Below are 27,182 nucleotides of genomic sequence, written 5' to 3' on the forward strand. Positions count from 1 at the left end.
ATCCTGAAAAAACTTGAAAATAAGTGTGTTTAGAATTTTCTAAGAGAGAATGGAAGAACAAAAATGGAAAACAAATTCAGAAATCAGAACGTCTGCCTATGAAAAAGCCAAGTAGAATATTGGAAATAAAAATACAGTTACTAAAATTTAAAACTTAAGTGATTAAACTCTAGATCAGACAAAGAATTGATGAAGAGTAATTTTGTCTATTCTGTTTGCTAGTACAATTTTGTTCAGGGTAGCAGCATGCCTAGGATCAAAAACTAAATCTTCCAACCCCTCTTGTAGCTACTGAGATATACACAGAAGTTTCCTGGAAGGACTTTTGGAAAAGCTCTTTAAAATGGATAGACTTTTAAAGAGCTTGACCTTTAAAGGTTATAAAGGGATGGCTTGACCCTTTGCCAGTCCCTCAGTGTCAGAGGTGGAGCAGTCATACGATGACTGTGAGTTGGCAAGCATATGTCAACTATGGCATTTGAGGAAGAAGCAGCCTGGGTCCTTGCTGGCATATGGAGCCGTTAGCCTAGTCCTGGCCTGACACCTCTATTTTTTTAAGCCACTGTTTAGTAGCTGAATGTAATTAACTGATGTACGGAAGAATTTCACAGATAAAAAAATAATAAAAGAACCTTTCAGAAAGGCTCTGGTATACATCTTACAGGAGTTCTAGAGAAGAGAGAGGAAGAAAAAAGAGAAGTAATATATCTGAAACAATAATAGCTGAAAATTTTCTAGAAGTGAAGACAAACATGAGTGTTTAGATGTGGCAGTGTGTTATTAAGTGAAGTGTGATTCGCTCTTGGGATAAGAGGATAGAAGCATCAAATAATCTTAAAATTTATTAGAAAAATTAGAAAAATTTAACAATAACCACTAAAATTAGAGGAGGAAAAGAGAATATGGAAAACTTTGTAACACTAAAATAAGGCAAGAAGAATTGAGAAAAATAGCATGTTAAATTATCACAAATTATAATGATAGTAATAAATCCGAATATATCAGTAATCACAATGATTGTGATAGTCAGATGTTATTTTAAATACTATTTGCTGTTCATAAGAGACATAATTAAAACTTACTCTTAGAAGGTTGAAGGTGAAATGATGAAAGAATATATACTCCTCAAATAGCAATCAAAAGAAAATTGGTGTGGTTATATTAATAGCATATGAAACATTTATATGAAAGTTTATGTGCAACAGAGGATTTGTATTCAGAATATATAAGGGGCTTTTGCAACTAAGTAACAAAAAGACAAACCCAGTAAAAAACTGGGCAAGAGATTTGGAGAGACCCGTCATCAAAGCAGATATACACAGGTAACAAACACATGAAAAGATCTTCAACCTCATTTGTCATTAGGGAAATGCAAATAAAAATCACAGTGTGATACTGCACACCACTAGAATGACTAAAATTAAAAGACTGATGAATAACAAGTTTGGCAAAGATGCGGAGCAACTGGAACATTTATACATCATGGTAGGAATGAAGTTACTTTGGGAAACAGTTTATTCATTTTTTGTAAAATTAAATGTATGCTTTTCAAATGACCCTGCAATTCTATTTCTAGTTTTTTATCCAAAGTAAATGAACATATGTTCTTACAAAGACTTGTACATGAATGTTCATAGCAGCTTTATAATGGCCAAAAACTAGAAACAACTTAAATGTTCATTGACTTGTGAATTGATAAACAATTGTGATATATCTATACCAGGAAATACTGCTAAGCAAAAAAAAAAAAAAAAAAAAAGGGAAAGAACTGCTGATACAGGAACAAGGATAAATCTTGAAAGTATAATTCTGAGTGAAAGAAGCCAGATACAAAAGTCTATTTATTGAATTATTTGATTTATATGAAATTCTGAAAAAGGCAAAAAATTGTAGTGTTAGAAAACAGATCAGTGGTTGCCAGGGCATGGTGGGGAGGGGGCTGACTGTATAAGAACACAGAGGGAAGTTTGGGGGCCATGGGGTTGCACACTGTATTTATTCATTTATAAAAACTCATGAAATTGGTTATTTATAATCAGTGAATTAAAAAAAAATCAAGGCCAGGCGTGGCACAGTGGCTGACACCTGTAATCCTAGCACTTTGGGAGGCTCAGGCAGGAGAATTACTTGAGTCCAGGAGTTGAAGACCAGCCTGGGCAACATAAGTGGGATTCTGTCTCTACCAAAAAATGAAAAATTAGCCAGGAATGGTGGCAACACTTGTAGTCCTAGCTACTGCGGAAGCTAAGGCAGGAGGATCACTTGAACCTGTAAACTTGAGGCTGCATTGAGCCATGATCACGCCATTGTACTCCAGCCTGGGTGAAGCATGACCTGTCTCAAAAAAATAAAAACCAGTGAATTTTATTTTAGGTTGTACCTCAATAAAGCTAATGCCCAGAAAGACTTTTTTGTGTGTGTGTTTGAGACAGAGTCTCGCTGTGTCACCCAGGCTGGAGTACAGTGGCACGATCTCGGTTCACTGCAACCTCCGCCTCCCGGGTTCAAGCAGTTCTCCTGCTTCAGCCTCCCAAGTAGCTGGGCCAAAAGGACTTTAATGCAAAAAGCATTAGTAGGGATAAAGAGACTCATTACAAAATGATAAAAGGAACATTTCACCATGAATATTTAATAATTCCAAAGTTATACATATGTAAATATAATATCAACATCTGTAATACAGAGATTAAAATAATTACTCAGGGAAGTTGACAAATTATAGTGAGATTTACAGATCTTTCTCAGTGTTTGACATTATATGATTCTCTGTACTTTTCTGTGTCAAGCATTCCAAAATATTTAAAAGATTATGCTAAAACAATCAGTATCTATTCATTTCAATAATATTCTTTATTTTGACACAGACTCATTCAGTTGCAATGATTTGTTACTAATGAAAAATGGTTATGTTGTATCACAATTTAATATTGTGAAAAGTATTTAATTTTAATTAATCTTTTTAATATCCTCTTTTCTCGAAGTATTTTGTTTCTGCCGCTTGGTTCAATCTTTAGTTGGCAAAGAAACGTAATGTAAGTTTCCATCTGATTTGCCAAGCTATGACATAACAAGTGAGATACCAGACAAAAAGATGTAAGTGGTTCCATAACTATAAAAAGACTGCTTCCTCATCAAAGCTATATAGGTTGAGTTGTTGGGATTTGGGGGAGAATTTCTTTTTTTTTTGAGACGCAGTCTCGCACTGTCGCCCAGGCTGGTATGCAGTGGCACATTCTTGGCTTGCTGCAACCTCCACCTCCTGGGTTCAAGCGATTCTCCTGCCTCAGCCTCCCGAGTAGCTAGAATTATAGGAGCCCGCAACCACACCTGGCTAAGTTTTTGTATTTTTAGTAGAAACGGGGTTTCACTGTGTTGACCAGGCTGCTCTCGAACTCCTGACCTCGTGATCCCCCCCGCCTCAGCCTTCCAAAGTGCTGGGATTACAGATGTGAGCCACCATGCCTGGCCGATAATTTCTTTAAGGAGCTGTTTTTGTGTTGTGAATTCCTGCCACCACTCCAAATAGGAATGGGGGAGGTTTTTGCCTCTTTTCTCAAGCCTAGTAAAAGAGATTTGAATTGGACTGAAGAGGACTTGGTAAGAGTTCCATGCAGTAAGGGGGACATAGCGGACTGGTATCCTGCTTCCTGACCACCAAGTCCTAAGGACGAGAGGTCCTACCCAGCTGCTGGTGATAGAGCAAAAGCACAGCTAATGTGTTGGGATCATTGTGTACTCCTTGGGTGTGTTCATGTGTGACCCATTGGCAGATGGAGGGGGACAAGTGGGGAGAGAGAAAAAATAAAAAATAACTCTATTTAAAAATATTCAGTTGTTTGTCTTGTGATTGCTTTTTGCTTTTTGACTAGGATTTTTTTTTTAGTGGTTCTGGTTTTCTCCCCTCCTCTTCTTCAGATAGAAGAAGTGAAGCGACGGCAGTACTCCCTTGCTTTCAGCTCAGCGGGAGCCCAAGCTCAGACCTATCATGTCAGCTTCGAGACTTTGGCTGAGTACCAGCGATGGCAACGGCAAGCATCCAAGGTGAAAAGTGGTAGGATGTTCTGATGTGTAGATAAGAATAGAGAACCCCAGGCCGGGCGCAGTGGCTCATGTCTGTAATCCCAGCACTTTGGGAGGCTGAGACGGACGGATCACCTGAGGTCAGGAGTTCGAGACCAGCCTGACCAACATGGTGAAACCCTGTCTCTACTAAAACACAAAAAATTAGCCAGGCGTGGTGGCGTGCACCTGTAGTCCCAGCTACTTGGAAGGCTGAGGCAGGAGAATAGTTTGAACCTGGGAGGCGGAGGTTGCACTGAGCTGATGTCGCGCCACAGCATTCTAGCCTGTGACAGAGCAAGACTCCATCTCAACAAAAAAAAAAAAAAAAAAAAAAAAAATAGAGTACCCCAAGAGAAATGTATTTTGAAACTGATGGCCAGGTGCAGTGGCTCATGCATGTAATCCCAGCACTTTGGGAGGCTGAGGCAGGCGGATCACCTGAGTTCGGGAGTTCGAGACCAGCCTGACCAACATGGAGAAATCCCATCTCTACTAAAAATACAAAATTAGCCGGGCGTGGTGGTGCATACCTGTAATTCCAGCTACTCGGGAGGCTGAGGCAGGAGAATCGCTTGAACCCAGGAGGCGGAGGTTGCAGTCAGCCAGGATTGTGCCATTGCACTCCAGCCTGGGAAACAAGAGCAAAAGTCCGTCTCAAAAAAAAGAAACTGAACTTATTCCCAAGATGGCAAATTATAATGATAGCAAATTATAATTTTTAATTTCCTTTCTAGGCCTTTCCTGAGTATGTAGTGAGTAAAATCATGGAATTCCACCAGCTCTTTAACTTATTTATATATGCATAGTACAAAATGCTGTCAAAAATGTTTGCAGGTGCATTTTCCTCTGTACTATCTCTGGGAGGTAGGGCCTTAGAAGGAATTAAGACACAAAGAGATTTGACCCTTGAAGGAATTGAGATACAATGAGATTTAAATGACCTTCCCTCGACCGTAGTAGTCAGTGATAGATGGATGCATTCCATAACTTGTGTCCCAGTGCTTCTCGGTCTGCATATGTTCAGAACAGGAACCACTTCAAATGTGCAGTTATTGATGATGGGACAGTGACCTCTAATGCCGTCACAAACCATTATTCCTATATGCCAAGGATAATTAGTCTTTCAACTTCAACATCATTTCTGCTCTTTAGCCTTTAAAGAGCAATAAAGTGTATTGTGATTTCCAAATTCTCTTTTTCTTCTAGCTGTCTTTGCAGGATTTTGTATAAGAGATTGTTATAGTATAAGGACATACCATCAAAACATGAATGACTTCTCTTTTTTTTTTGGAGATGGAGTCTTACTGTCACCCAGGCTGGAATACAGTGGTGCAGTCTTGGCTCACTGCAACCTTTGTTTCTCGCGTTCAAGCAGGTCTCCTGCCTCAGCCTCTGGAGTAGCTGGGATTACAGGTGTGTACCATCACGCCCAGCTAATCTTTGTATTTTTACTAGAGACAGAGTTTCACCATGTTGACCAGGCTGGTCTCGAACTCCTGACCTCACATGATCTGCCCACCTTGGCCTCCCAAAGTGCTGGGATTATGGTGTGAGCCACCACGCCCAGCCATGAATGACTTTTCTAGTGATATATTGTTTCTTTTTTTAGATCAATTTTTATAACCCATATTATATTGGCATACTGTTATAGAACTATGAAGCTTGTTTTGATTTTATTATTTTATAGTTATATTGTGTTGGCTATAAAATCTGCTCTGAATAAAACTGGTCCCAGTTTTTTTTTTTTTTTTTTTTTTTTTTTTTTTTTTTTTTTTTTGGCGGAGTCTCGCTCTGTGGCCTAGTCTGGAGTGCAGTGGCCGGATCTCAGCTCACTGCAAGCTCCGCCTCCCGGGTTCACGCCATTCTCCTGCCTCAGCCTCCCGAGTAGCTGGGACTACAGGCGCCCGCTACCTCGCCCAGCTAGATTTTTGTATTTTTTAGTAGAGACGGGGTTTCACTGTGTTAGCCAGGATGGTCTTGATCTCCTGACCTCGTGATCCGCCCGTCTCGGCCTCCCAAAGTGCTGGGATTACAGGCTTGAGCCACCGCGCCCGGCCTGGTCCCAGTTTTAAGTAGCTATTCTATTCTTCTGCCCTTTTAAAGAGAAGTTAATTTTTTTTAGTGTCTTTTGCGTGTTTAGCAGTGTGCTATGTGCTTGGTTATTTACTTTTATCCTCAAAGCAGTTGAAGAAACCTCTGATAAGTAGCAGAGCTAGTGTGGCTACAAAAGGCCATGTCTTTTCATATCACACTGCCTCTTAAAGTTTTGTCCAGTTATTTCGAATCATTTTAAGATAACTCCTTGCGGCCGAGCGCTGTGAATCAGGCCTATAATCCCAGCACCTTGGGAGGCCGAAGTGGGTGGATTAACTGAGGTCAGGAGTTCGAGACCAGCCTGGCCAACATGGTGAAACCGTCTCTACTAAAAATAAAAAAATTAGCCTGGCCTGGTGGCACATGCCTGTAATCACCGCTACTTGGGAGGCTGAGGCAGGAGAATTGCTTGAGCCCAGGAGATGGAGGATGCAGTAAGCCGAGATCATGCCACTGCACTCCAGCCTGGCTGACAGAGCAAGACTCGTATCTCAAAAAAACAAACAAACAAACAAGAAGATTACTTCCTGCATGAAGTGTTAACTTTCCATCCTTAATGATATGTGTTTTTCTTTTTTTACCTTGTACTTATGGAGACTTTATAACTTGTACCCTTGTTTTTCAAGTAGCTTATGGTTTTAGGAAAAAGTAAAAATTAACTGGTATTTATAAATGAATAATTGGATCTTATTGCCTTTTTATTTTTTCCTGTCTTTTTAATTAGTGTCTTTTTGTGTAAATGCCATTCCATTCTTTGCTGGGTGATAGACATCCAGTACTAGCTCAGAAAGCTCTTCTCTTTGACGTTATTCAGGTGGTGTCTCAGCGAATCAGTACCGTGGATCTCTCGTGTTACAGCCTCGAGGAGGTTCCTGAGCATCTCTTCTATAGTCAAGATATTACCTACCTCAACTTGCGACACAACTTCATGCAGTTAGAAAGACCCGGAGGCCTCGACACACTCTACAAGTATGTGGAGAATGGGTTTCCAGACCTGTTAAAACCAACTCATAATCAGTATCTTATGACTTCTACCTGCTACCATTGGATGTATATTCTAAAATTTCCCCTCCCTTTTGAAGAGGAAGTAAAAATTTTTATTCATGGAGTTCTCCTACCTGCCCTTTTCCCCCATAAAACAGAAGATTGATGTAAATGTTCTGTGAGCTTCTGTTGATCTGGGTGATCTTTTCATGTAAATCATTGACACTGATGCGTGATCTGCCTCCAAGTTACATCAAGAGATTTCGTATATGGGAAATTTTTGAATTAGAAGTATAAAATTTAAATAACGTAAAGGAGATAGGCCTAATTATAAGAATTTCACTCTGAGAGATAAAGCTGTATCTTCCCTTTGTACCTTCCACTGCCAACTCTTAAGCCTTTAGTCAGCTGTGATGCTTCTCTCTTCTAATACGGGAACCATTTTAGCCCTACAGTACTATGACCTACTTGTTATTCCATCTCCTTTATTAAAATATATACCCCATTCCCACCTTCCACTCATCCCACCTCACTCCTCCACTTAAAAATGGACGCAGTGAATAAATATGTGTTGTAAGTAATTGTCTGGGCTTCTGGAGGAGAAGGTAGAAATAGGAAATTAAAGCATTCAAAGTGATTTAAATTAGATGGTGACTAAAAAGATAATATACATTAAAATTACATATTTTACATCCTTCCTTAATAGCTAATAATTCTAGAGTAATGTCCAGAAAATATTGTGTTTTGTTATCTCATCTGATAATTGTTTTAGAAAGTTTTTCAAGTGTAAGCCTCTACTTAGTAATGAGGTAGTTATTTTAATAATACTGGCTTGTAAAAATGAAAACAAGCAGTAATTTTAAGGAAGTTGGTTTCTAGCATTTCTTTGTGAGTTGCTATGAAAAAGAAGTAGTCCAGTTTGAGGGCTGGATCATAAATTCTGAATTTAAAGCACCAAGCCAAAGGAATAATTAGCAGTCACGGTTAGGTCATCTGAAAATCACAAGTTGAAAATTTGAAAAAGAGAAGCATTAGAGTGAGGTATCTAGAAGCAGGTGATTCATATGTAGAAGCAAGTGCTTGATCATCATCATGGAGAACATCTCAGCCTTACCATCTTGCACTTGTATAATAACAAAACATCCTACTCCCTAGTGGAATTACCAGAGTCTCTCATAAAAAGTTCTTACTAATGAAACCTTTAACATCTTAATTATAATACAATGGATATCAAGAAGAAACCCAAGAGATCCATTTTATAACAATGCCATCTCTGGGTAAGACAATATAGATACTTCTACTTCCATGAACAAAATAGAAGCACTAAAAGTTACTATTTTGTGTATCAGGTCACATAATGGTAAAATGCTGTCACATTCATTATTTTCATGCTCTAACTGGTTTATTCATTTTATGTGACATTTGAGCCAACATAATTTCAGTATGAGAAAAGAAGTTGCTTATTAAAAATGGGATTTGATCTACATATTTGTTAGCTGTTGCTCTATGAGTTGATTAATTCTTGCAAGGCTTTTGTGTATTACATGTAGAAATTTAATGAAAAATTTCAAGCATATCAAGTATGATGAAATACAAAAGAATTATACCAGCATGAGCTGTTCTTCAAGATTGTCTACCTTTTTAAAGAGAAAAGAGAGCTCCTGTAATGCTAGACCTGGTTTCCTTCATCACATGGACTGTGCATTAGTCATCTTGGTGTCCTCTGTCCCCACTCAGTGTTTGATGTGTAGCGAGTGCTCAATAAGTATTTTTGGAATAAATTCTATTATAGACATTTAAAATGGATTATCAAAGGCCATTGATGTCCCTCGTAAAGATATAGTAATAGATGTATTGAAATGCAGTATCCATTTTTGCCTTTGCTCTTTAGATTTTCTCAGCTGAAGGGCCTGAACTTGTCCCATAATAAACTTGGGTTGTTTCCTATATTATTATGTGAGATCTCTACCCTGACTGAGCTCAACCTTTCCTGTAATGGATTTTGTGACCTACCAAGTCAAATTGGCAATCTGCTAAAGTAAGTAACTTTTACTAGATTCATCTTTTCCCTTGCAGGATAAGGAACTTGCCTGGGGTTTGGAATGAAGGTAGTACTGTGAGCTCTTGCAGTGAAATAAATCATGTACTTACTAGGATTCTAGTCAGCAGCAGTTTTTGACATCATAGATCTACCTGCCTGTAGCAGGGACTGATCCCTCAGCTTCAACAGCAGAGGTCTTAACTCTTTTAATGTTGGGGTGACCATTTGTGTAAGTTATGTGTAAGTCATCTATTAAGTCTGTATAGATGGAGAGTTAGGACACTACTATTTTTGGATTGATAATTAGTGACATAAATCAGAATCCGTAACTCTGATTCTATGCATTCCAGTGAAACCTTCCATAAAGTAGACTTGTTTTGTTTTCTTCCTGTAGTCTTCAAACCCTCTGTCTTGATGGCAACTTTCTGACTACTTTACCTGAAGAACTGGGAAATCTACAACAGCTTTCCTCCTTGGGAATTTCGTTCAACAACTTTAGTCAAATTCCTGAGGTTTATGAGAAACTCACTATGTTAGATAAAGTGGTTATGGCAGGAAATTGCCTGGAAGTCCTGAACTTAGGGGTGCTGAATAGGATGAACCATATCAAGCATGTGGATTTAAGGTAAGGTTATTCTTTACCGCAGCTTCCTTTAAATTGACTCTGTTGGACCTTTATGTCTTCTCTTTATGAAGATTTGTTTAAGACATTAGGGTTTTTAAAATTTTGTTGTCGTTGTTTTGAGACAAGGTCTCACTTTGTCACTCAGGCTAGAATACAGTGGCACGATCTCAGCCCACTGCAGTCTTGACCTCCTGTTCTCAGGCGATTCTCCCACCTCAGCCTTCCAAGTAGTTGGGACTTCAGGTGCGCACCACTAGGCCTGGCTAATTTTTTTTCTATTTTTAGTAGAGACAAGGTTTCACCATGTTGTGCAGGCTGGTCTCAAATTCCTGGACTCGAGCAGTCCACCCACCTCAGCCTCCCAAAGTGCTGGGATTACAGGTGTGAGCTGCCATGCCTGGCCCATAACATTAGGTGTTTTGAACAGTATAGAAATGTGTATTTTCAAAGGTATAGTAAGACTTTAGTTATCATTCAGTAGCAGAGAGATTCAGGATCATGTAGTTGTACCATGTGATAGAGACTATCAAATTGCCTTGGACAGAGGTTGTTTTTGCTCACCTTCCCATCAATGTATATTTTTTATTTTTTAAATTTTTTGTAGAGATGGAGTCTCACTGTGTTGCCCAAGCTGGTCTTGAACTCCCTGGCTCAAGTAATCTTCCTGCCTTGGCCTCCTAAAGTGTTGGGATTACAGGTGTAAGCCACTGTGCCCAACGCCTCCAACATTGTAGGAGAATTCCCATTTTCTCATATCTTTGTCAGTGTTGGATTTTAGCATTTCTTTTTCTTTATCATCAGTCTAGTAGATTGAAACAAGTATTTCATTGTTTTAATCAACATTTATTTACAGAGCAGTGAGGTTGAACATCTTTTTATATGTATATTAGTAGTTTGTAGATTTCCATAAATGACATTTTTCTGTTGAGTCATTAGGTTTCTTCTTGATATCCATTGTATTACAATTAAAATGTTAAAGGTTTCATTACTAAGAACCTTTTATGAGGGTTTTATTTTCTAGTCATAACCTTTTCCTAATTGAAGCTGGTAAAAAGACACCTATTGGGTGTTCTGTAATTTACAGTAAACCATTGATGTACCTTGTAAAGACAGTAACAGAGAGTTTTTGTTTTTGTTTTTTTAACCACACTGGAGACTTGAGAGATTTATAGAAATACAGGAAAGTGAGAACAGACCTGCATAAATTAAATCATATACTTGTACAGAAAAGAACTCAGAGGTCATTTTGTATAATTTACCTTTGAACTCTTCGATATATGTGTGTGTGTGTGTATATATGTGTGTGTGTATATGTATATATACATACACAGATTATTTCCTTGTCTGTTAATTAATTTTCTGTGAACCTTAGCACTAGAGATAGAGCAGGCATAGCAATAGGAGGAAGTATGGTTCTATCCTTATACTCTGGACATGGTACTGTTGTGACTGTTTTGCTACTCTCTCACTCAAAAGGTTGTGTTCATCTTCCTGTTCCTTTGTCCTACTTAGTGCCCACCTGACCTTATTAGGTGTTTGGATATAAGTATTTAACTTGTTCAGGATATGGCCTCTTTTTTCCTTCTCTTTATTAGTTTGTATATGTATTTGCCAATCTGGATTGTCTGACTTAGCTGTACCTTGAGTTATGCATCAACTGTAGTTATTTATATAGTATCTTGCAAAATGAGGCAAGTAGTGAAATTCTTAAATTGTTTAGGAAACAGAGAAAGGGAGCTGGGCACGGTGGCTCACACCTGTAATCCCAGCATTTTGGGAGGCCGAGGTGGGCAGATCATCTGAGGGTAGGAGTTCAAGCCTGGCCAACATGGTAAAACCCCATCCCTACTAAAAATACAAAAAATTAGCTGGGCATGGTGGGGGTGCCTCTAATCCCAGCAACTTGGGTGGCTGAGGCAGAAGAATCACTTGAACCCGGGAGGCGGAGGTTGCAGTGAACCAAGATCACGCCATCGCACTCCAGCCTGGGCAACACAGTGAAACTCTGTCTCAAAACAAAAAGAAAAGGAAACGGAGAAAGGGATCATGCCTGTCCTATTTTTTATTCCGGTAAGCACATTTAATAGACTCTTGTTTCTGATTATTTTCTTGTTTCTGCATATTAAGGATGAACCATTTGAAAACCATGGTTATTGAAAATCTGGAGGGAAATAAACACATCACGCACGTGGATCTGCGGGACAACCGACTGACTGACTTGGATCTTAGCTCCTTATGCAGCTTGGAACAGCTGCATTGTGAGCGGAACCAGCTGAGGGAGCTAACACTCAGTGGCTTCTCCCTTCGGACCCTCTATGCCAGTTCCAACAGTGAGTTTTCTATCCAGCCTTTTGTTTTTTCTCTTTCAGCTGTTGTCAGTGCTTTCTAAGAACAGTGGCATCTGTGGTGTTCCTCAGCCACTCTGCAGGATGGGGTTTGTGGCTCATTGAGGCAAAACTTTATCTTTTCACTTTGCTGTCAATACTTAAGTGGTTGCAGTGTGCATAAAAAGACATGGCAGGTTACTTTGAGCTTTACTAATTGAGCATAATAAGAGACATTCCACAGAGTAGTGGTGGTGGGGAGGTGGGCAAGCATGTTCAAAACAGAGCATCAATAATGGTCTAAAACGGGTTGGCAAACTATACCCCAGGACTGCATCTGGCCTGCCACCTCTTTTTGTATGGCCCATAAGGAATGGTTTTTACATTTTTCTAATGGCTGGGTTAAAAAAAAAGTCAAAAGGAGAATTTTGTGACTGAGCATGGGGGCTCACGCCTGTAATCCCAGCACTTTGGGAGGCCGAGGTGGGCTGATCACCTGAACTCATGAGTTTGAGATTAGCCTGGGCAACATGGCGAAAACCCATCTCTGCAAAAAATACAAAAATTAGCCAGCATGGTGGCACACCTATGCTCCTAGCTACTCGGGAGGCTGGGGTGGGAGGATCACTTGAACCTGGAAGGCAGATGTTACAGTGAGCTGAGATCATGCCATGTGTGTTCTCATTAGAGAACTGGGTGAGACTTGTGAGACCCCATCTCAAAAAAAGAAAGAAGAATAATTTTGTGACATGTGAAAATTACTATGAAATTCAAGTTTCTATGTTTCTAAATGAAGTTTTACTGGAATGCAGCCACAGTGGTTTGTTTGCATATTATTTATACATTCTTGCTCTTGTGCTACAGCGGCAGAATTGAATAGTAGTAAGAGAGACTGTCATATGGTCCACAAAGCCTAAAATGTTTACTGTTCAGCCTTTTACAGAACAAGTTTGCCAATTCGTGATTTAAAAGCTTGTGTAGCCTCAGTGCTAGAATGAGAAGCCCCTGATTTCAATAGTGATTTGCCCTAAGAATATTTTTCAATGAAAAGGTCCTCATATTTGTTGAGGCCATTCTTTTTATGGAAAGTTCTTTACCATTCTTTACTTTCAATATGTGTTTAAGGAAGGAAAGGAAAATAGGTTAAATTTTACTGTCAGAAAAAGTGCAAATTTAAATAACGTTTTAATACTCATCAAATTTTTTTAAAAAAAGGTAATTCTGAGTGTTTCCGGAGGTGAGGAGAAGCATCTTCCTGAGCACTCACACACTGCCAGTGAGAGGTGACTGGTAAAACTACCCCAGAAAGCAACGTGACAGTGTTAGAGATGTCGAGACACACACATACCATATTCTAGAAGTTCCCTGCTTGGGATATATCCCAGAGACACTCACATGTGCAAAGGAGATATATACCAGATTGTTTATCACTTTTTGTGAGCCGAAAAAGTAGAATTTTGAGATGGAGTCTAGCTCTGTTGCCCAGGCTGGAGTGCAGTTGCCTGATCTTGGCTCACTGCAACCTCTGCCGCCCAGTTTCACGTGATTCTCTTCTCTTAGCCTCCTGAGTAGCTGGGATTACAGGAGTGTGCCACCATGCCCATCTAATTCTTATATTTTTAGTAGAGACACGGTTTCACCATATTGGCCATGCTGTTCTTGAACTCTTAACCTCCAGTTAGCTGCCCACCTCAGCCTCCCAAAGGGTTGGGATTACAGGCGTGAGCCATTGCACCTGGCCTAAAAGTAGGATTTTTAATAGGAAAATGGGTAAATCAGTAGTGATATATTTATGCAATAGAATATTGCACAGCAATGGAAATGAATGTACTAAAGCCTTGTATGGTAATATGGATAAATTGCAAACTTTTTTTTGAGCAAGGAAAAGTACATAATTAAATGTATGTTGTGATAGTTATATCAAAATTTAAAACACAGAAATACTGTTTTCTTAGCTAAAAGTATGCCATTAGTATGAAAGAATACATAAGAGTGATGAAAACCATATTCAGGATGATGTTTACCTCTTGGTATGTGTGGTATTTTAATTATTTAAAAAAAAAAAGTCTGGGCTGGGCACGGTGGCTCACGCCTGTAATCCCAGCACTTTGGGAGGCCGAGGTGGACGGATCACCTGAGATCAGGAGTTCGAGACCAGCCTGGCTAACATGGTGAAACCCTGTCTCTACTAAAAATAGAAAAGATTAGCCAGGCGTGATGGCGTGTGCCTGTAATACCAGCTACTCGGGAGGCTGAGGCAGGAGAACTGCTTGAACCTGGGAGGTGGAGGTTGCAGTGAGCCAAGATTGCACCACTGCACTCCAGCCTGGGCAACAAGAGCAAAGCTCAGTCTCAAAAAAGAAAAAAAAAAAAGGTCTACAGCATATAAAGCAGAATGTAGATTTGTTAAAAGCTATATGATAGGTGAAAGAGGGTTCATTATTTTATTCTCTTTATTTTTCTGTATCTGTAAACTAGATTATACAGATAAAAGTTGAGGACTTCTATTTGCATTGCCTTTTATTATGTTATAGAAGCTTCAAATTATAGCTTAGATTAATTGCTTGGTCAGAAGAGTGTTAAAACTGGTGAGTGTTGACTTACGCTGTTTATAGATGCCTGACATTGTAGTAAGTCCTAGCCGTGGAGATTTTTGTTATCAGGCCCATCCCTATCCTTAATGTGTCTAAAGAGTCTGAATTCCAGACCGGGCGCGGTGGCTCAAGCCTGTAATCCCAGCACTTTGGGAGGCTGAGACGGGCAGATCATGAGGTCAGGAGATCGAGACCATCCTGGCTAACATGGTGAAACCCCGTCTCTACTAAAAAAATACAAAAAACTAGGTGGTCGCCTGTAGTCCCAGCTACTCCGGAGGCTGAGGCAGCGTAAACCCGGGAGGCGGAGCTTGCAGTGAGCTGAGATCCAGCCACTGCACTCCAGCCCAGGCAACAGAGTGAGTTTCCGTCTCAAAAAAAAAAAAAAAAGAAAAAAAAGAGTCTGAATTCCTGGCCTTACTGGAAAAGACCTCATCAACAGGCATGCAGTCCTAAATATTTACTCTTTGTAAATATTTAAGTATTGACAAATAAATTAAGTATTTTAATAGTATTTAAATACTTAAATACATAAAAACTTGCAGTTTTGATGCCTCAAAGTCAAGAACTCTGCTTTACAGAAAGAAATTATCTAAATGTGATCAGTTAATATAGGGAAAGCACTGAACTTGACTAGTCATCAGGGATATGCAAATTGAAACCCCTATGTGGCACCACTACACACCTACCAGAATGACTAGAATGGACTAAAAATCCCAGGGGCAGCTGTTGGAGTGTAAATTGGTATAACCGCTTTGGAATACTGTTCAGTAGTATCTCCTAAGGTGAACAGAAACATACCCTCTACCTAGCAGTGCCTCTTCTAGGCTTGTGCTCAAAATAAGGACTTATATTAGTTCACAAAAGACATGGACAAATATTTTCATAGAAGTACTATTCATAGTAACTGCAAACTGGAAAAGACTTACATGTCCATCAACTGTAAAATGGGCAAATAAATTGTGGCATATTCACATAAAATAATTTTATACAGGTATGAGAATGAATGAACTATAATTATATGCAACTGTATAAACAAATCCTGTAAACATACTGTGGAGTGAATGAAGCCAGAGAAGTAAATTATACATACTGTGTGCATATATTTATGTAGATAGACAGAAGTAATTATACCTACTGCTTGCATATATTTATGTAGACAGGCAAAAGTAATTTGGTACTTGGTCAGGATGATGTTACCCTTGAGGGGCAGTGACTGGAAGGGGAAACATGGGGCAGTTTCTGGGGAACTGGTAATGTTCTGTTTCTTGATGCGGGTGTTGGTTCCATTAGTGTGCTCAGTTTGTGAAAATTTACTGAATTGTTGCACTTTTCTGTATTTATGTTATACTTCAATTAAAAGTTAAAATATTTCCTGTTAACGTTTAACTACTGCTTAACCTTGTATAAAGGCAGTGCAGTACATAGGATTCTTCAATTAGCTGTTACATTTGTTTTTCAAGACAAATTGGGATCAAACAGTCAAAGTGAGTTTTCAGTAGTTTTTGTCTTTAACTCATTTTAGTAGAAGACATCAGTTTTCTTTCTGGTGATTTCACTAAGCTACTTTTCCCTTGTCAGCTCTCAGTTACTTTCTTTTTTAGAGGATGTCACTAACACCTGTTTGTTTATGGATTAGGGCTGACAGCAGTGAACGTCTATCCAGTACCCAGCCTGCTCACTTCCTTGGATCTCTCCCGGTGAGTGTCGCTGATGAGGGTGGTACTTGTGTCTTACCATTTAAGAGATACATGTGGATTCTTTGGCAGTTTTGATGTACAAGAAGTCTTAAGTATTTTGAAATATTTGGATAACCTGGAAAAAGGAGAAAGGATGAGTGGATCAATAAGTTTAATAGCCTTACTGTATAAAGGAAGGATTCTCTTGAAATAGTAAGGTGTCTATGAATTACTCTTTCTTAAAGACTATAGATGTAGAATGAGATGCAAACAAAGAAGACCTGTTATCTTCATGGCACTGATTCCTGTTTTGTCAGTTGGACTTAGATAATTCTTGATTTTTAGATAATGGATTTTTGTTTGTTTTTGGTTTTGGTTTTGGTTTTTTGAGACGGAGTCTCACTCTGTTGCCCAGGCTGGAGTGCAGTGGCATGATCTCGGCTCACTGCAAGCTTCGCCTCCCTGGTTCACGCCATACTCCTGCCTCAGCCTCCCAAGTAGCTGGGACTGCAGGCGCCCACCACCACACCCTGCTAATTTTTTCTATTTTTAGTAGAGACGGGGTTTCACCACGTTAGCCAGGATGGTCTTGATCTCCTGACCTCGTGATCCGCCCGCCTCGGCCTCCCAAAGTGCTGGGATTACAGGCGTGAGCCACTGCACCTGGCCAGATAGTGGGTTTTTAAAATACTATTTATTTATTTTGTACTCCTATAACTCATATTGGTCTTATTTTTGAAGGGATATTAATTATATTCAGGATTTTATTACTCCTCTCAGTGGCCAGAAACAAACATAAATGAGATTTGTTTTTCTTTTATTCATTTTTAACAACTGTTGGGCATTCTGGGTTCAGTGGTTGAGTTTTGCAGTCTAGTGGCAAGATGAACAATCAAACAAGCAGTGACAGGGCAGCATCCTAAGTGCTGTGAGTACAGGATGCCCAGAGCAGATCAAAGGGGCAGTGGGCAGGGTCCTATGTGGTCAGGGCTGTTGTGAAGACTCGGTGAGATGATAGATGCAGAATGCATGGGATAGTACCTGATGTGTAGTCACCCCAAGAAATACTAGCTGTTGTAACCAGGTTTCTTTTTGTTGATTTCATTACTTTATCATTATAATTTTGAGCTAATGTTTTAGACTCCATTTCTTTCTGCTTATCTTCCCAGCAAAACCCCAGCATGGATCAGTACTAAAATTTTACCTTTTCCATTGAGCTTGATCGTTGCCAAAGAAAATCACATCCAAGTAGACACCACTGCAAACTCAAAATTTCCAACCTTATCTGGAGCTTATTGGTTCTTTCTCTTGCCAGCTCCTTCCAGTGTCCTCAGCATCTACCTCCCTCAGTGTCCGCCTCCCCAGTCTCCTCCATACTGGAACTTAGCTTCCCACTTGATTGGGAAAATAGAGACCATTGTGGGTGGTTTCCCTCAGCTTCTGAACACCCACCTTGCTTGAATTTATATAGATGCATTTCATTCTCAGCTTCTCTCCCCTGTTCATGGCCAGTCTAGCTGTCTGTGCCTGTGACTCCTCCACTCCCACTGCCCTGGACCTTGCTCTGTTCGTACTCATTGTCCTCCTCCCTCCCCTTCCCCTTCCCCTCCTCTCGTGTGTGTGTGTGTGTGTGTGTGTGTGTGTGTGTGTGTGTGTTTTTCAGCCTCTTTTTTCTTACTCTGTACACACACTTTATCTCTTCTGTCATAACAAAGTTCCCTTTACCTCACAACCCCCCAGCTATTGTCTTAGTTCCTTTCTTCCCCCTTTTGTGCAAATTTCTCAAGAATTGTGTGCATTTGTTGGCTTAGTTTCTTCAGTCCCCATCTGCTTATCCCTCTAACAATTCAGTTTAGTTCTGCTCTTATTGGAACTTTTCTGTATTGACACAGTTAATCTTGCTCTCTTTTCTCCAAACATGCTTTTTCCTTGACTAGCTAATACAGTCTGATTTTTTTCATGCCACTTTGACCATGTTTCTTTTGCGTACCCTTCTTCCTCAGCTAGCCCTTTAAGGTTGATTATCCCCAGGGTTCTGTCCTTGGTCCGCTATACTCCATTGGACGCGACCTCATTTACTCCAGTTATTTCAGCTGCACTCACATCTCCAGCCCAGGCCCTCTCCTCCGGGTGCTCCAGCATCACCAAGCTGCGTGTTATTTCCCATACACATCATGTGTTTCTTCTCTTGCCTCTATGCTCTAGCTCATATTGCCACCCAGTGCTTGTAATGTGCTCCTCACCTCAGGCTATTGTATAACACCTTCATATTCTAACCCACATATTTCTTAGAGAGCTTGTTTTGATCCATTTTAGGTGAAGGGTTTCCTTCACTAAGGTATAGCAATATGTGTGTTTCTCTTACGTAGTGCTACTTCATTCTGCCTCATTTTATCACTCGATAAACCCATAGATATCTTGAGGCCTAGAGAAGCTGTCACATCTGAAAAAAATTCTCTTTACTGAATATCTGCATAGTGCTCTACTGATTATTTGAGCTCACGTTCTAAATGGTTTGAAACTTTTCCCCCACTAGTTATCTGTTGCCTTTACTGTCTCACTTTTATTCGTTCTGTTCATTTTCCCTGGAATTTGCTTCTTTTCTTACCCAGTCATTACCTGTGGAAGTCTTAAGTCATCTTTGAAGGTTTGTTAATATAATTCCTTATCTTTCGCCTCATCCCATCCCATCACAAGTGTGCTTTTTTATTGCAGAAAGCCTTTTTATCTTCTTTGAGCATACAGCATGATTGATCCAGTATTATACATTTTCAAGTACTTGTCTCTCCTCTCCCTTCTAAGTCAGCAGCATTCATTGAGCACCTACTATATTCCAGGTAATGTACCAAGGGATGCCTTGGAGACAGTATCCATGCCCTCAAGGGCTCACAGGCTGGTTAATGGATAGATTACAATCTAGTGAAATGAGTTCCACTTGTCATCTTAAATGTTGCCATTTAATTATTTATTTTCTGCAGAAACCTGCTAGAGTGTGTCCCTGACTGGGCCTGTGAAGCGAAGAAGATAGAAGTATTAGATGTGAGCTATAATCTTCTCACAGAGGTTCCCATAAGGTATGTGTGCCTGAATGCATATATTACGTATATACGTATGTATGTACTAACATTTACGTGTGTGTGTATTTAATTTTTTTTCTAGATTTGGGTTGCCTTTTATTCAGTGAGTGTTGAGTACCTGTTGAGCATGAGGCAGTGTGATGTGCTGTAAGGAACATAGTAAAGGCTAAAGCACGGGCTTGGCTTGCAGGGAACTTAATGAGAAGATAGTGTAACATATGTGGATAACTGTGATGAAATAAATATACTAAGAGTTGCTGCCATAGGTTGGTGACATGATAGTAACAATAGTTAATTTTTTTAGGATGAGCTATTATAAGCTGAGCAATGTTGTAAGAACATCACTTTTATGATCTTACCTAATCCTTTAAAAACCTTATTATATATTTAATAGGTACTCTTATCTTCATCTTAGAAATGAGGAAAGTAAAGCTTAGAGCAGTTAGGTAACTTGTTGAAGGTTGCACTTAACCAGGAAGTGATGGGAGCTGGCATTTGAAGGTAGTCTTTCTTTTTGGGAGGCAGGGCTGGGGGACAGAGACAGGGTCTCATTCTGTCACCCAGGCTGGAGTGCAGTGGCACAATCACTGCTCACTGCAGCATCAACCTGCTGGGCTCAGGTGATTCTCTGGCCTCAGCGCCTCCCTCCCAATAGCTGGGACTATGGGTGCACACCACCACACCCAGGTAATTTTTGTATTTTTAGTCGAGACAGGGCTTTGCCATGTTGGCCACACTGGTCTCAAACTCCTGGTCTCAAGCGATGGGCCCATCTCAGCCTCCCAAAGTGCTGGGATTACAGGCATGAGCCACCACACCTGGCCTTGGATGTAGTCACTTTTACTGCAGAGCCTTCACTCTTAATCACTACACTGTATAAATTAAGTGGAGAAAATCAGAATAAATTTGAATAATTAGGGAATGTTTCATGGAGAAGATGGCATTTGAATTGACCCTTACCAGATGATGGGATTTTTTTCTAAGTGGTGGGAGAAAGAGAGTGGCGCTTGGTGAAGGGGGCAGGGAATGATATATTCAAAAGCACTGAGGTATAAAATATATGGTTATTACCTATGGAGTCTTTAAAATTAAACTACAGGCATTTAACATAGTAAATATGAACATAATCTTTGGAGTCAAAACTTAATTTAAGTCCAGACTTTACTATTTACTATGCAGTGTGAAATCTTAGGCAAATCAAAGTTACCAAACTTTTCTGAATGAACTTCATTTTAATGAACTTCATTGTTAAGTGGCTTAGCACGTTTTAAGCACTCAATAAATAGTAGTTTTTATTGTAGTGAAATGTTATGAATTTATTCACAAGATGTGTTAATATACTGAATTTTTGGTGCTGCTTAGACTTAAAATCTAAATTGATTTATTCTAAAATTTGCCTTTTTAGTTTAGATCTTCTCTGTGCTGTTTGCCTTTATTAATTCACCTTTTCTCAGAATGACCTTAATGACTTCCTGGTGGGTGGTAGGTAAACATATGGTCATAGCTGCTTTCTTGGCTCAGGCACTTGTCAGCGAGTATACGGTCTAGGAGAATATGTTTCTGTAAGTTAACTGAGTTCAGTTAAATGGGCCAGGACAGCCTCAGAAAGAATGAGTTAACTAAGTGTTTTATTTGTTTGTTTGTATGTTTCCCCCCTAGAATTCTGAGTAGCTTGAGTCTTAGAAAACTGATGCTAGGACACAATCACGTGCAAAACCTCCCAACACTGGTAGAGCACATCCCCCTTGAGGTGTTGGATCTTCAGCATAATGCCCTCACGAGGCTGCCAGACACTCTCTTCTCCAAGGCCTTAAAGTAAGTACCATAGGATTTTTTTCGGAAGAGCAGAATCATTGGCTGAACAGACTACAGTAACTTATCATTGAAGTGACCTTTGGAACTGTATTTACAGAGAGTTTACCTATAGTCCAACTATGGGTGGAGACTTATTTGCAATTTTTTGCAATTTGCAATGAAACAAAATATGACAGTGTTTTATGAGGCAGCAATTCCTAGTTGAAATAACTGTCAAATCCTTAAAGAGGTTTCTGTGTTGTAAACAATTTCAGAAAGGTTGAGAAAATTCAGGCTTTCATCTCTGAAAATGAATACAGTTATGATATTTAAAGATAAATAACATTCTGCTGTGGCTTCTTTGGGCAATTTAGAGCTTTTGCATTGGAGAGAAAAGGACATACCACTAAAATTAATTTGGTTTTTGCTTCTAGCTTTACCAGACTGCCTTTGAATATGTGCAAGCTTTTTGGGTACTTTTTGAAAACTGTATTTACAGGTGATGTCCTTCCAAAAGGTGTCATTTGCCTTCTCACTATAAATTAACAAATAGATGACATGTTAGGCCTGTAATCAGGTTTACCTAATGTGTACATCACCTTTAAGTGAAAGCTAGTTTTGTGGGGTTTGTTTGTTTTTGTGGGTTTTTTTTTTTTTTTTTTAGAGACACGATTTCACTCTGTCACTCGGGCCGGAGTGCAGTGGTGCAATCATAGCTCACTGCAGCCTTGACCTCCTGGGTCTAAGTGATCCTTCCTCCTTAGCCTTCTAAGTAGTTGGGACCACAGTCATGCACCACCACACCTGGCTAATTTTATTTTTTGTAGAGACAGGGTTTCACCATTTTGTTCAAGCGGGTCTCAAACTCCTAGACTCAAGTGATCTGCCTGCCTTGGCCTCTCAAAGTGTTGGGATTAACAGGCATGAGCCACTGCATCCAACCTGAAAACTGGTTTTTTGTTTTTTTTCAAATATGGAATGGTTCACAAATTTGCCTGTTATTCTTGCTCAGAGTCCTTGCTAATCTCTATATCATTCCAGTTTTAGTATATGTGCTGCCAAAGCGAGCACTGAAAACTGGTTTTTAATTATATTTTTCTACAATATGGAGAAGGCAATATTGTCTTCAATTTAGAAATGGAGAAAACAGAGATGAACAGTAGTAAATGAACAGGAGACGTAAAAAACTGTTCAGCCCACGGTTGTCTGGCTTGTTCTCTCTTTAGCAGCTTATACATCTCTTAATGTATAATACAGTTGGTTGCATATTCTTCAGAATAAAATCTTTGGAAATTCTAAAAAGTATTTAAAGGAAATTTTCTTTATGTAACATTTATATGGAGTCTTGATGTAGTTGTTAATCTACAAATGTTTGTTAGCAATGCATAATGCTGCATTTGGTCCTCATGATAGTCTGAATAAAATTAGTTTACAACCTTAGAATCTGTAGTGAGTAACTTAGCTGTAGTGAACTGTCAGTGGTATTTATTTAATGCTAACTCTGGACAGAGCTTTGTTGAGACCACAACACAAGCAGACACACAGTACCCACCATTAGCTTAAAAGCTAATTCGTTATGTAAAACTTATATTTCAATATAAAAAGTGAATTAGGGATTATGGATCATACAACATGAAGAAGACCTGAGAACACACAAGTTTAATAATAATAGCTGCCTTTTATTGAGAATGTTCTGGACTGGGCGCGGTGGCTCACACCTGTAATCCCAGCACTTTGGGAGGCTGAGGCAGGCGGATCATGAGGTCAGGAGATTGAGACCATCCTGGCTAACACGGTGAAACCCCGTCTTTACTAAAAATACAAAAATTCAGCTGCGCGTGGTGGTGGGCGCCTGTAGTCCCAGCTGCTCGGGAGGCTGAGGCAGGGGAATGGTGTGAACCTGGGAGGCGGAGCTTGTAGTGAGCCGAGATCGCGCCACTGTACTCCAGCCTGGGTGACAGAGTGAGACTCCATCTCAAAAAAAAAAAAAAAAAAAAAAAGAGAATGTTCTGTATATACCAAATACTATGTTAGGCAAATTTTTAAATTATTCCATGTTTTGTCTATTAGATTGGCAAAGATTAAAATGGATTTGTAATATTCAGTGTTGACAGTTGACAAATGTGTGACAAACTGGCATTCTTAATAGTCTTCTTGTGGAAGTATAATTTTTTTTTTTTTTTTTCTGAGACATAGTCTAGCTCTGTCACCAGGCTGGAGTGCAGTGGTGTGATCTCGGCTCACTGCAACCTCCGCCTCCTGGGTTCAAGCAATTCTCCTGCCTCAGCCTCCTGAGTAGCTGGGACTACAGGAGTACTCCACCACACCCCAGCTAATTTTTGTATTTTTTTTTTTTTTAGTAGAGACAGGGTTTCACCATGTTGGCCAGGATGGTGTTGATCTCTTGACCTTGTGATCCACCCACCTTGGCCTCCCAAAGTGCTGAGATTATAGGCGTGAGCCACCGGGCCCGGCCCAGACAAAAGTTTTTCTAAATGGTGTATTCGTAGTTCCGAAATATGTGAACATGATATTCAGCAACATCCTTTCAGTAGGCAGTTTGGCAGTAAAAGATGAAGTTAAGTTTGAATCAGGTACTCCAGAAGCCTGGGAAAACAACCAGGCTTGTACTTTTTTCTCTCTACTTGGTTTGCATGAATTGAGTAAAAGGAACTTTGGGTTGAATAGGATCAATTAGAGAAAAACCACTTGGAGAATGGTTTTTTTTTTTTTCCATTTGGGAGCTTGGAATGGCAGCATTCCATACTGAGGTGACATGATGGTTTCTATATAGGAAGGCAACAAATAAAGGAGGTGATGATCTGTGTGTGTTCTGTCAGTCTCAGATACTTGAATGCATCTGCAAATAGTCTGGAGTCTTTACCATCCGCCTGCACTGGCGAGGAGAGTTTGAGTATGTTGCAGCTGCTTTATCTGACCAACAATCTCCTGACGGATCAGTGCATACCTGTCCTGGTGGGGCATCCGCACCTGCGAATCTTGCACCTTGCAAACAATCAGTTACAGACCTTTCCTGCAAGGTAAAATGAATGCAGACTTTGTTCATTTCAAATACACAACGTTAATTCTACATTTGTCAGAAAAAATATAGCCATCTGACTATGACTCTTTGTTTACGTTGACTGACTTACAGATGCTATGATTTTACTAGTTGAGTGGCAAAATCTCATCTTAATAGTTAGTACCCTGTTGCTAAAATATGTTTTATTTTTAGTTGTGACTACTTAATTATGGTCTAATACTCAATCTAGAAAAGTACAGGCTTATGAAACACATTCTGAAGACAATTTTTTCTTTTCTCTTGTCAGCATTGTTTTATAAAATACTATTATTTATTCATAGTACAAAAATGGAATGCTTACTGTATGTCAAGTATTGTGTAACAGTTACAGTCTCTGTCCTCTAGGCATGTACAGTCAAATTGGGGAAATAAGTGGATAGGCAGTTGCAGTGCAGTCTAAGAAAGGTAGGGTGTTTGGCTGGGAGTGGTGGCTCACGCCTGTAATCCCAACACTTTGGGAAACCAAGGCGGGCGGATCACAGGTTCGTGAGTTTGAGACCAGCCAGGGCAATATGGTGAAACCCTGTCTCTACTAAAAATACAAAAAAATTAGCCATATGTGGTGGCAGATGCCTGTAATCACAGCTACTCAGGAGGCTGAGGCAGGAGAATTGCTTGAACCCTGGAGGCGGAGGTTGCAGTGAGCCAAGATGGTGCCACTGCACTCCAGCCTGGGCGACAAAGTGAGACTCTGTCTCAAAAAATTACTAAATAAATAAAATAAATAAATAGAAAGGCAGGGTGTTGAAGAAGATATGCACACATTGCCAGTCACGTTGCACAGAGCCTGGGGATGAGGTTAGGCTCCCTGAAGGAAGAGATGAATAGTAGTTAGCCAGGCTATACCTATAAGAACACGTAAGAAAGATGTTTAATGCTGTCAAAGTTTGAGACAGTGTCAGTGGATAAGTAAATACCTTTCAAAATACATTTGGTTAAAACAGCAACTTTAGAACTTTTTTTTTTTTTTAAGAGAGGGGATCTCATTACGTTGTCCAGGCTGGTCTCGAACTCCTGGGCTGAAGTGATTCTCCTACCTCTGCCTCTCAAATACCTGAGACTGCAGACGCATGCCACCATGACCAGCTAAAACTTGGAAAATTTAACACCAGAAAAATCTATGCCATGAAAGTAGTCATTAAAAATAATATTTTCTTTTTTTTTTTTTTTTTTTTTTTTGAGATGGAATCTCTCTCTGTTGCCCAGGCTGGAGTGCAGTGGCCGGATCTCAGCTCACTGCAAGCTCCGCCTCCCGGGTCTACGCCATTCTCCTGCCTCAGCCTCCTGAGTAGCTGGGACTACAGGCACCCGCCACCTCGCCGGGCTATTTTTTTGTATTTTTTCGTAGAGACGGGGTTTCACCGTGTTAGCCAGGATGGTCTCGATCTCCTGACCTCGTGATCCGCCCGCCTCGGCCTCCCAAAGTGCTGGGATTACAGGCTTGAGCCACCGCACCCGGCCAAAAATAATATTTTCAAAAACTAAGAACATGGGGCAATGACATTTGATATTAATAATTTTTGATGAAATTATATGTATGTAAAGTATAAAATTTTAATTTTTATGAACATTTACCATTTACAAAGTGAGATAGAGCTTAAGAAAATACACAGGAGAAACTTGATTGCAGTTCGAGTGATTCTCCTGCCTCAACCTTCCAAGGAGATGGGACTACAGGCATGCACCGCCACACCCAACTACTTTTTTTTTTGAGATGGAGTCTTGCTCTGTTGGCCAGCTGGAGTGCTGTGGTGCGGTCTCGGCTCACTGCAACCTTTGCCTCCCAGGTTCAAGTGATTCTCCTGCCTCAGCCTCCCAAGTAGCTGGGATTACAGGCATGTGCCACCACACCCAGCTAATTTTTTGTATTTTTGTAGAGACAAGATTCCACCATGTTGACCAGGCTGGTCTCAAACTCTTGACCTCGTGATCCGTCTGCCTTGTCCTCTCAATGTACTGGGATTACAGGTGTGAGCCACTGCGTCCAGCCTATACCTGACTAATTTTTTAAACAAAAACTCGTAGAGGCTGGGTGTAGCAGCTTACGCCTGTAATCCCAGAACTTTGGCAGGGCGAGGCAGGCGGATCACGAGGTCAAAAGATCAAGACCAGCCTGGCCAACATGGTGAAACCCTGTATCTACTAAAAATATGAAAATTAGCCAGGCGTTGTGGTGGGCGCCTGTAATCCCAGCCACTCAGAAGGCTGAGGCAGGAGAATCACTTGAACCCAGGAGGCAGAGGTTGCAGTGAGCTGAGATCATACCACTGCAACTCCAGCCTGGCAATGGAGCAAGACTCCATCTCAAAAAAACAAAACAAAACTTGTAGAGGTGGGGGGGGTCTCGGTATGTCCAGGCTGGTCTTGAACTCCTGGCCTCAAGTGATCATCTCACCTTAGCCTACCAAAATGTTGGGATTATAGGTGTGAGCCACTGTGCCTGGTCAGCCTCCTTGAAAAAATTCAAACAATAGCTTTTTACTTTTTATTTTTATTTTTTTTAGTGACTTCTAAAATGAATGCAGAATCTTAATTTCAGGGTGTGGTAGATCTCTTGAAATGTTACCAGATTAACCTAATTGACCTCAAATATGTTCATATAAAGTGAAAATAATGGACCACTGACAAATTATATTAGTTTATGAAGCTGTTGGATGATACATAATTAGCTGCATAATGCTGTAAAACTATGAATCTCACCTAATTTGATGACACTTTTATTGTTGGAGGGGTCAAAAGCAGGTTGATATAAAACTTATATCAAAGAAAATGAAAAAAAGTTAGTAATAAAGACAAGAATTAGGCTGGGCACGATGGCTCATGCCT

The 27,182-nt window shown here is 40.0% G+C and overlaps 2 protein-coding genes and 1 non-coding gene across 5 annotated transcripts in view; 1 reads left to right on the plus strand and 2 right to left on the minus strand.

Moving 5' to 3' along the window:
• The window catches only part of IST1 (IST1 factor associated with ESCRT-III), a 413,363-nt gene that overhangs the window by 250,097 nt on the left and 136,084 nt on the right, over positions 1–27,182 (minus strand). The gene's annotated exons all lie outside the window — the stretch shown is intronic.
• The window catches only part of PHLPP2 (PH domain and leucine rich repeat protein phosphatase 2), a 77,065-nt gene that overhangs the window by 33,522 nt on the left and 16,361 nt on the right, over positions 1–27,182 (plus strand). For 2 of the 3 annotated variants that reach the window (XM_050772656.1, XM_050772657.1), the window contains exons 5-13: positions 3,916–4,041; positions 6,971–7,125; positions 9,032–9,178; positions 9,576–9,806; positions 11,934–12,136; positions 16,364–16,424; positions 19,382–19,477; positions 21,140–21,295; positions 24,115–24,315. In XM_050772656.1, coding sequence (XP_050628613.1) covers positions 3,916–4,041; positions 6,971–7,125; positions 9,032–9,178; positions 9,576–9,806; positions 11,934–12,136; positions 16,364–16,424; positions 19,382–19,477; positions 21,140–21,295; positions 24,115–24,315 — 1,376 coding nt within the window. The remainder of the gene's footprint in view (positions 1–3,915; positions 4,042–6,970; positions 7,126–9,031; positions 9,179–9,575; positions 9,807–11,933; positions 12,137–16,363; positions 16,425–19,381; positions 19,478–21,139; positions 21,296–24,114; positions 24,316–27,182) is intronic. The other variant, XM_050772658.1, reaches the window with a different exon arrangement.
• On the minus strand, positions 22,242–22,345 carry LOC126945195 (U6 spliceosomal RNA). The gene has a single exon (XR_007722360.1). It is a non-coding gene; the product is annotated as a U6 spliceosomal RNA (small nuclear RNA).

The sequence above is a fragment of the Macaca thibetana genome, chromosome 20 (assembly GCF_024542745.1).
Source record: "Macaca thibetana thibetana isolate TM-01 chromosome 20, ASM2454274v1, whole genome shotgun sequence".
Classification (NCBI taxonomy): domain Eukaryota; kingdom Metazoa; phylum Chordata; class Mammalia; order Primates; family Cercopithecidae; genus Macaca; species Macaca thibetana.